Raw genomic sequence first — 10,555 nt, forward strand, 5'->3', positions numbered from 1 at the left:
TGTTCACCACCGTTAATGTTCACCACCGTTAATGTTCACCACCGATAATGTGCACCAGTGTTAATGTTCACCACTGTTAATGTTCACCACTGATAATGTGCACCAGTGTTAATGTTCACCACTGTTAATGTGCACCACTGTTAATGTTCACCACTGTTAATGTGCACCACTGTTAATGTTCACCACTGTTAATGTTCACCACTGATAATGTGCACCAGTGTTAATGTTCACCACTGTTAATGTTCACCACTGTTAATGTTCCCATCATGTTAATGTTCACCACTGTTAATGATCACCACTGTTAATGTGCATCACTGTTAATGTTCACCACTGTTAATGTGCACCACTGTTAATGTTCACCACTGTTAATGTGCACCACTGTTAATGTGCACCACTGTTAATGTTCACAACCGTTAATGTTCACCACCGTTAATGTGCGGCACCGTTAATGTTCACCACTGTTAATGTGCACTACTTTTAAGGTTCACCACCGTTAATGTGCACCACCGTTAATGTTCACCACTGTTAATGTTCACCACCGTTAATGTTCACCACCGTTAATGTACACCACTGTAATGTTCACCACCATTAATGTTCACCACTGTTAATGTTCACCACCGTTAATGTTCACCACTGTTAATGTGCACCACTGTTAATGTACACCACCATTAGTCTGGCACTGACTTAACACTGCATATCCAATAGAACGCCAGCAGAAACCAGCATTACTGTACTGTACTGTACTGTAGTGTAGTGATACAGAGTGAAGGGTTTTAGAGCTCAACATTAGAACCAGTGAGGTAACAAATTACAATGACAGCACTCGGCTGTCTCACCCCTCCCTCTCCAGGCCTTCACTCCACAGTGACTTCATGCTCAAATAAAATCCATGAAATCTCAGTAAATAAACTGTACTTGTCTTTATTTATGCTCTCCAAACTGAGACGGACTTCTCTGGCACTGACAGTATAACATGTTATTAACACTACTCATAACGCATTATATTAACAATTCATAATGTATAATAAAAATGGCTATAAACTGGAATTCAGTGTAATTCATCTTTATAAATATTTATAGCCATGTTTATAATGCCTTATGAATGCATTACAGCATGTTATAAATGTGTTTATAGATGCTTACAAATGTGACATTCATAGAAAGTGTTACCAACTAATCCTCTTCATTTTAATGAATGTCAAACGTTTAATCCCCTTTTCAGGCTGCAGGTCTTGGCTTGATGCTCCTGATCTGCTGCCTTTTGAGATTATGGGAATGCTGTTCCTCGAATAATAATAAGGGCAAGAATGAAAGAGTTTCATATGTTTACATTTCCATGTATACAGTTTCTACAGGCTTAGTACTGTGTGTACTTGCTGTAACATCAACAAATGTTGATGATTTCTGAATCATAAACCTCCTACAGAGAAGCATATTTTAATGCACAATCGCTGTTTATATACTGAATTTAACACGTCGGGGGGAACGTTAAAGCATAAAATGGGGCCAGTGCAAAAGTTATCACATCATGTATGTATATAGGTTTGTCTTCAGTGTGTTAAACTCCGTAAATATGGCAGAAAATATCATATCTAAGTTTGCTCACTGGAGAATATAAAAAAAAACATCTAGTTTGATTGAGGTGTTCAAACTTTTTTAGATGACTGTATGTAATAAATATGACCTTTCTAAATCCCACCCCATTACGGGGAGTGTCGACAGGCTCATTGGCCATATTTAGCTCATATATAGATGACTGCTCATCTTTAAGATAAATGATATGTGTGAAATTCCATTTTTCACATCAACCAATCAATAGCCAGTTTAACCAATAACTAATAACAATAACTGTGAGGTTTTTGCTGAGCCCCACTCCTTGCTGGTCTACCAACAATATCTCACCAGCTTCAACTTACAGCCCTGCATCTATGCATTCATGTGTTTATGAGATATTTAGGTTCATAATTTATTCAGTCTTGCATTGGCAGTAATTATCCCAGTAATTATCACACATAATCCATATAAATAAAGAATGATGTAGCAACCAAGACAAAGAATCCAAAGAATGTTGAGACTGAGACAAGACATTGTTATTGCTCTCGAGAAAAGACTCGAGTGCTACAACACTAGAATGCATTAATTAGCAGCTAAGTAAAAGGACCAAATCCTGTTCCAGGTCTCTGTTCCAACCGAACTCCTGATTCTGACACCAGTGTAGCGCCTGCCCCAGGGTCAGACCCTTCTGCCTCCAGGTCAGTCATGTCTCTCGCTTTAATACCAGCTGAAGTTTCAGTCTCATCTCTTTATGCTTTCTTTCTTGATCTCACCAAAGCTCATTTAGTCCAGTTATCTGCCCATGCTTCTGCCTCTGACCCTGTCTTAACCGTCCCCAGTCCAGGTATGGTCGCTTTCCACACCTCTATTTCTCTTTTACATTCCTGGTCCTGCTTCTGTAAAGTTAGCCATCATTGCTGAAGCTCAGAAATCAGCACATCTCTCTGTGAAAGGCTTCTTTGCTCAGCAACCAGGCAAGTGAATGCAGCTCATGTTAGCAGATCCCATTTTTCCTGATAATCTGAGGATTGGTTGGTTCATTATCCTCATGAGAACCTTGCAGAATGGGAAGTCTAAATAAGTGTCTGCCATGGCCTACCTACAGCAAATGTTTTACTTACAGTTGACGGCATTTTATAAATAAAGTTTTGTCTTTCCGTTCACTATGAAGCTATTCCCGTCCCGAGCTCTAACTAGTGCTGTAGACTAGACCTACTTTTTCGAGTCTAAAGCCTTGAAGTCACTACACAACTTTTAAAGTCTGAACAGATTATACAACGACTGGGCGTCTCACACTATCCGACTGTTTTTTATGCAGATCCTTTGGGCTGAAACATTGGTGATCCACACTAAAGCACACTGAGCAGAACCGAACAGAGCTCCGTGAACTCACACAACCTCTTGCAAACTCTCACAAAACCCTGTGTACTCCTGAATTCTCCCGTTCTAGGAGACCTAATTAAACAAATGTGTAGCTGCTGCTGCTGATCTCTCTGCTACACCGACACAGTAAAGAAGACCAAGAAAACAGATTTAAGAGAGAATCATGGATTTAAAAATTTGATCAGTTTGGTATTTTTTGAGTTTTAAATGGAAATAAAATCGATTGTGCCACAAACTCAGATCATTAAAAAGCTTCTCTCCATCTCTCTTCTTTTTTCGTTCTCTCAATTTTCATGGGCTATTTTAGGAATCCATTCACACTGAGTCGCTGATCGGTTTAGTCTAGAATACACTCAGAGTCAGATTGAAAAAGATCAAATGCTTGATAAACTCCAACTGGTCTGAAATGTTCTGGTCTGAGTTTGTGCTCCTCAGACACTACTCGATAAGGGTAAGGGGAGACGACACGCCCCAGGTAGAGGAGTTACAGTATCTCGGGGTCTTGTTCACAAGTGATGGGATCGTGAGATCGGCCGCAGGCTGGGACAGGCAGCAGCAGTGATGCGGTCACTGTACCGGACTGTAGTGGTGAAGAGGAGCTGAGCCATAAGGTGTTAACCAGTAGGTCTACATCCTGACCCTCACCTGATGTCATATCTTTTATTGTGTTGTATCTTTCTTAATGTTCATTTCTACTTGAGACCACTGAGTTTTTTACAACATTTCTAAAGCAAAATGGAAGATTTGAGAAAATATCTGATCAATGAAGAGAAAAATGTTTGTCATTTGGAATAAATAAAGCTGTCTAATCTCTATGTAGATTAAATTTGACTTAGATGTGACATGGCTTTTCACATTTTGCTACAATAATGAATCACTGGAAATGGAGGTGTTGTCATATAAACTAAACACTTTTCAAACGTTTGCAGGCTTACATGGAGAAATGATTCCTCAGATTGAAGGAGAATGTGTTGTATGTGGTTCTCTATAGAACCTTTTTGAAAATGGGTTCTATACTGAAGAATACCTCCCTTAAAGGCCTGGAAGCTGATCGATTGCCTGGACCTCAGACGGTCACGATTGGCCCCTCCCGGTCCAGTCCACATGCTTTTTGTTTACTTTTTCATCCATGTGCATTTGTTTTGGTTCAGTCCAGCCCCCTTGTTGTCTGACTCCACCCCTGGGTTCCCAGCTGTTTCCCACCTGATCATCATTAGCCCTCTTGTATTTAAGCCCTGTGCTTTCCTTAGTCTAGTGCTGGTCATTGTTGCTTGGATGTTTGATCGTGTTTGCATGTGCGGTTTGATGTAGGGCTTCTGTGTTCCTTGTCATGTCTGTCCCTCCTGCACTTCATGTTGGCTACCAGAACCTGAACTTCCACACTGCATATTTGCTGAGGCTGCATTTGTGGATGTCACATTCATACTGTGAAGAGAAAATGAAACAAATTAATCGGTGGGAGTTTCTGGTCAACAAGGATCTGAAAGGCCCTTGATTCTCTGGGCTCCTTTGTTCTCACTCACCTCAATTCTGTCAATAACTACATCGTTCCTCTTTAATAAGCCACCCTGATGTTGAGAGGTTAACGCACTTCCTTAAAGCAGTTTCTAAAACAACAGCCAACTTCTCCTGATGGTGACCACAAGTCCTGGACACAGCACTCGCTCTAACAAACATCCTTTCACTTTGATGTGATCACTCCAGAACAGGAAGGTTGTCAGGAGGTTTGGGACCAGAGAGATCTTTCTGTGCTCCCCTTCATTGCTTCGACATCCCATTTGAAGGAGCACCAGTCGGTCCAGCAGACTGCATGTCTGTCCGGATTCAAGAGTTTATTGTCATTGTTTGGCAAACAACGAAAGCGTCTTTGCCTCTAAGGATGACCTGCCTGACCGATGTGCTCCACTCTCCTCTCAAACAGGCATTTCTGTTTTTCTGGCTGCTGCTGGGGATTCAGAAGCTGATGGAGATGCAGCTGACCTGCCCGTGTAAGCCTGGGGTGAACGAAGCGTTCGCGGCCTTCATGTTCATCGTGCCGGCTCTGCTGGTGTTCACCGTAATGTTGCTTCTTACAAGGCCATGCAAACACCCTTGCAGGAGGGGGTCAAGCCGATTTGCAGAGGGTCTCATGCCTTGCCTGATTCCACCTACTTTGTGGGTCATTTTGTTGCTTCTGAACGGTCAGTACGTGGCCTGTGGGTTAACATATTGGAAAGGAATCTATGTCTTGGATGAAGACAAGCCTCCTTTGTTGTGGTGTGAACCTTCTAGTTCAAGAGAATCAGTGGAAAAAGCGCTGTACCGACGTTTTATTGGATGGTCACAGGTGAGAGGCTGATATGCATGATACCTCTTTATATTGAATCTTTCGTCCTGGCCAAAATTGATGCAATATTGGACCAGATCAGTACCGAAACTGAAAGCTTGAGTTCCAACCGATACTGATCCAATCTGGTATCAAATCGATATTGATATTAAAGCTTTGAATTTTCCCTCATTCTGATCCAGTTTCAGCTGAGATTGATCTAATCTTGTATTACATCAATGCCAGTATTGAGGTTTGGAGTTTTGGCTGATATTATCGTCTTGTATCAGATTGGTATAGTTCCTGAAACTTGGAGTTTCAACCGATACTGATCTCATCTTGTATTGATCGATACCGATATTGAAGCTTTGAGTTTTGGCCGATATTCATCCAATTTTGTGCCATATCAGTACCGAAACTGAAAGCTTAAATTCCAACCAATGCTAATCCAATCTTGTATCAAATCAATATCCATATTAAAGCTTTGAATTTTCCCTGACACAGATTCAATCTTGGAACAGATTACAGATAACAGTACAGAAGCTTTGAGTTCCGATGTTGTATCAGTTTGATACCGATATTGAAACCTTGAGTTTCGACTGATTCTGATCCAAGCCTGTATCAGATGGATATCCATATTGAAGCTTTGAGTTTTGACCAATATTGATCCAATCTTATACCACATCAGTAGCGAAACGAAATGTTTGATGCCAATATAGAAGTTTAGATACTCATTCAGTCTTAGTATCAGATTGGTACAGATCCTGAAACTTTGAGTTTCAACCAATACTGATCCAATCATGTGTCAGATCAATATCAATATTGAAACCATGAGTTTCACCTGATACTGATCTAATCTTTAGTCAGATCAATACCAATACTGAAGCCAATACTGATCTAATCTTGTATCAGATCCATATCCATATTCAAGCTTTGAGTTCGGTCTCTCCTTTTACTCATCTTAGTTTTCGATCCAGCTGCGTTTTATCTTTCCTTTAGTTATTTATTTGAATGAATTGGTCATATTCCACGAGCAACCCAGTCCTCGGGGCCACCAGACGGTCCAGGCTTTTGCTCCAACCTAACTTACAACTCACGTAGGGATGAAGGAAAATTGTGGAGCTGTTCTTGTTTTTCCCGGAATCGTAATTGAGTCTTTTTAGAAAATTAAGTTTTTAAGCTCTTTTTTTTCAATTGAAGGTTGCAGGCCTTCTTCTGGTGTGTTCCATCTGCATTGCGACCGTGGTCACTGTGGGCTACCGAGACTGTCGCCGGGCTGGAGAGGGAACCACATCAGAGGAGGTATGATGGACTTTGGATTTATTTGATTTATCTACTTAGGGACTTAACAACACAGAAAAGCATGTATTGAAAATGCATTTGTCAGCAGTATTTGAGTATTAATGAACAGCATATGCCATTCATTGGCATGTTTTATGAAGAGGCGTCAAACCAGTGATAGGCATTTGTTATAATACTGTCATGTAGCATCATTTCCAGTTTGGAGCTAATTTGAATGACGCCTGGTTAAGAACAACTTAAAATCAGTTCATTGGAACATTTAACGGCCTTGAGCTTGGTAGAGTAGTACTTGGGTAAAAGTAGAAATATGTATTTATTCCTGATTATACTTTTGTATTTTAACTCCCATAGAAAAATATAGAACTATATAAATATATATAAATATATATATATATCGCTGCTGTCAGTACAAAACCTCTAAAAAAATGACAACTTTACAGGAGAAGGAAAAAACCTGCTTTACTTTTAATGTAAGTCAATGGAACCAGAATTTTTTCCAAGGCATTTTGGGCCGTTTCGTTTGGTCCATTCGTCATGAAATTTACACACAATGTGAAGAACAACAGGCCTTTTAAAATTGTCCAAAAAAAAAGAATAAATAAATAAATATAACAGAGAACTCTGCCTTGTAAGTTCCATCACTTGTAAATGACACTTTAACTGTATGAATGAAAAAATAGGGTTAGGGTTTATTCTGATTAATGGCATCAGCTGTCTATGAAACTCAAGGATTGCTTTATAAATATGTTATTCAATGATTAGGCATGTGTTATGACGTCCCTATGAAGCGTTACTGCATTGTGTTCCTATCGTAATAAATGTTAGCTTTTTTTTATTGATGCAAATCTTCTGTAGCTGTGCTTTTATTACTTTTAACCACATATGTCTACATGTTTTTGGGAGAATTTGCCAATTATGACTGTTTTTGGCCCCTCTGAGGTCATAAGCATGAACAAGTAAGCATTATAACCTGTGCTATTCGTAATGTCTTGCTCGTTTTAGGAGGCCCCAATCCTTCATTCCTGAGGTTCGCTGGAGTTTGGATGAAAACCCTGGTCGTGTTTCCAGTTCAGATAATTTCTCAGCCAATATACAGTAAATATGCAGTGCAGGTGAGATGTTGAGCATTAAACGTAGAAGTGAGTACCAGTGTTTCCCGTTAACTGTTCCAGCCATTTAGATACTGACAGGACTTAACCACGTTTATTTCCTAAGGTTAAAAATTCCCTCACCTGAAATCAGTTTGGTTTAATGTGATAAACACATAACGAAGGTGTGAAACAAGTGAGTGCTCCCCCTGCTGGACGTTTGCAGACCTCAGCCATCAACTTCCTAACATTTGTCAAGATAATGTCTACTAATGAATAGAAATGATATATTGATATATATTAATATTAATATATATGTATTAACATACAGAAAAATGTTTTATAAACACCAGTAAACCGGACACTGGCCCAGTCTGAACTTCAGTGGTGCAGTTCTTCAGAACTAAAGGGACTATGTATGAATTCCTTGCCAGTTTGTTGGCATGTATTGAAAATAAAAGATGTAAAGTTTGACTTTCTTCAGTTCTTCACGTTTGACTAATTAATTCTAAAGATGATTAAAAGAATCAAACCCAGCTGGATCGATTCATGGAGAACATACATGCCTTATCAAATAAATCCATTTCAGATGTAGTGAACCTGTTTTTGTGGGTTAACAGTGGCTTTTTATTGGTCTTTTTTTGGTCTCTTCACTTCTTAAGAACCATTTATAACAGCAAGTTCCACCTTAAGTGGAGCAGCAGATGCGCTGTGGCACCTGTAAAGGCCTGAATGTAACTGCTGCACCATTTAAGGTGGAACGGGAATTTTGAATGAATATCGCCATCGTCATATTCCTCCAGGTGTGTGTCTGATTTGTCCCGTACGCTCGTCCCCCCAAGACCACTGTAGGAATATTAGTCTTACCCGCAGCGCTGCAGCTCGATTTGATGGCACGGCATCATCTGATGAAGTTCTTCTTCATCATCATCATCATGTTTGTTTACCTGAGAACTCATCATCATCATCATCATCATCATCATCATCATTATGTTTGTTGTCCTGAGACCATCATCATCATCATCATCATCATGTTTACCTGAGAACTCCTTCTCCTCCTCCTCATCATCATCATCATCATCATCATCATCATCATGTTTGTTTACTTGAGAACTCAAGTCTCCAGGCTTTTACTCTACTGCTCTGTTTTAAAACATTTGGTTATGAAAAGGAACAAATACCAACTTTTCACCTGGAGAACCTGATTTAAGCTCCACAATCAGACCTTAGAACCACCAGAGAACCTTTGAGGGAACATCTACACTGTTTGGACCTTGGTGAACGAATCATGTACCTACATAGTTTGTTTATTTCAGTGTACATGACTGTGTGACAGTCTGAGGCACCAAAGACACCTTTTAAAAATCTATTTATTTGTATAGTTTGTGTTTATTTGCTGAGAAAAGTGTTAATATTTGAATAAACAAAATGTATAGAATATTAATTAATAATTTACCACTTTTAGGAGCAGAACTCAACTTTCCTGCCTGCCGTTTTGCCAGGGACCTTGACCAGTACACTCATAAATGACTGATGGCCATCCTAATCATTAAGCAAATATTTTACATAAAACTTATTTTAAAAAGCATTAAAATCCACTTTACTTATTTCTATTCATTAGAAGCAACCCAACTGGACAAATCCACAACTGATTTAATTGAACTGTATAAGACCTGTTAGATTTCTCCACTAAATCTGATTAGTGTCCAGAAAATTGCTTCAGCCGTCATAATGGACAAAATGGCCCTTTTTATTTTTACAGTCTGCTGCCGTCCTTTGTCATTCAGTGCAACTGCAATGAAACCTTGATACGCGGTAACTGAATCTTAATGTTTCAGACCAAATATTAATGTTTCATTTAGCTTATTTTTGAGAGAGACTCTAGACAAACACCAGCGAACTCGCTAGCTAGCGTCCTTGTTGTCTGTGTTGCTATGGTGATCAGTAGTTCAACATTAACTACAGAGTTTAAGACCATTTGCTGTTAAAACTGAAGGAACTGTCAAACAAACAAGGAAGTTGATAAGATAAAACATCACGTTCTTGTCTTTGTACTGTTTTCATCTAAATACAGGTCAAATTAGATTTAAAAAGAACGGCTTCCTATATTTATTAACAATTTACCTACTTCCATGACTTTGGAATTATGTTTGTATGATATTTGTATATAACACTGTATGTAAATAAATAAATAAATAAATAAATAAATAAATAAATAAATAAGGAGGATTATATACCCATCTGATACTTTTTCCAGCAACACACAGCTCACACGATTACAAGGCAGAACAAACAACCGGTGAATAAGCTTTAAGCTTTCTTCACTCAAGCCAATGAATGAATTTCAACATTTCCATCACTTCTTCTTCTTTAGAACTATACAGAAAGGATGAAATAGGCCCAGACTAAACTTTTGCTTTTTGTATAGTTCTCAGGCCTTAAGAAGGGTGACTATATGTCCTTTTATCCAGGATATTGTTAGAACCGTTTTATGATGGTTTTAGGTTCTATGGTTCGACCTCAATACCAAAGAGAAACTACTGCTCCGCTTACAGTGGACGCTTCTTATGCCTTATAGGGTAATACATTCAAATATTAACCATGAGATGATGTGTGAGTAATAAGACAGAAGAAAAAAAAACAGTCTTACTTACCAACACAGCATCCCACTTCTGACACCAGGTTGGTAGAACCGTTTGATGATGGTTTTAGGTTCTATGGTTCGACCTCAATGCCAAAGCTGTGAACTTAGCCAGAAGCTCTCCACCCTTCTGAGAGTCCAGCGGGCTGGGGGAAACTCAAATGACCACAGAGACTAGGTCTGTACTCAGAAGGTTTTTCCCATTTATTAATCAGAATAGCAGCGTTTATATACACACAAATGGCCTGACCATCGCATGATCATGTGGCAAGACAATGGAGA

At 39.2% G+C, this 10,555-nt stretch overlaps 1 protein-coding gene across 1 annotated transcript; it reads left to right on the plus strand.

Moving 5' to 3' along the window:
- Positions 1–4,650: 4,650 nt before the first annotated feature.
- On the plus strand, positions 4,651–8,110 carry LOC108414599 (calcium homeostasis modulator protein 5-like). Its single transcript, XM_017687481.2, has 3 exons — positions 4,651–5,263; positions 6,443–6,544; positions 7,547–8,110. Exons 1-3 carry the CDS (start codon positions 4,748–4,750, stop codon positions 7,568–7,570), a joined length of 642 nt encoding a protein of 213 aa, XP_017542970.1. The 5' UTR covers positions 4,651–4,747; the 3' UTR covers positions 7,571–8,110.
- The last annotated feature ends 2,445 nt before the right edge of the window (positions 8,111–10,555 follow it).

This window comes from Pygocentrus nattereri, chromosome 25 (assembly GCF_015220715.1).
Source record: "Pygocentrus nattereri isolate fPygNat1 chromosome 25, fPygNat1.pri, whole genome shotgun sequence".
Lineage (NCBI taxonomy): Eukaryota > Metazoa > Chordata > Actinopteri > Characiformes > Serrasalmidae > Pygocentrus > Pygocentrus nattereri.

Bases quoted from the DNA above. Each gene is read 5' to 3' on its own strand.
- LOC108414599 (XM_017687481.2), top strand. From the start codon at position 4,748: ATGTCTGTCCGGATTCAAGAGTTTATTGTCATTGTTTGGCAAACAACG. The intron at 5,264-6,442 runs GTGAGAGGCTGA...TTTCAATTGAAG, and splicing joins GTTTTATTGGATGGTCACAG to GTTGCAGGCCTTCTTCTGGT. The intron at 6,545-7,546 runs GTATGATGGACT...TGCTCGTTTTAG, and splicing joins AGGGAACCACATCAGAGGAG to GAGGCCCCAATCCTTCATTC.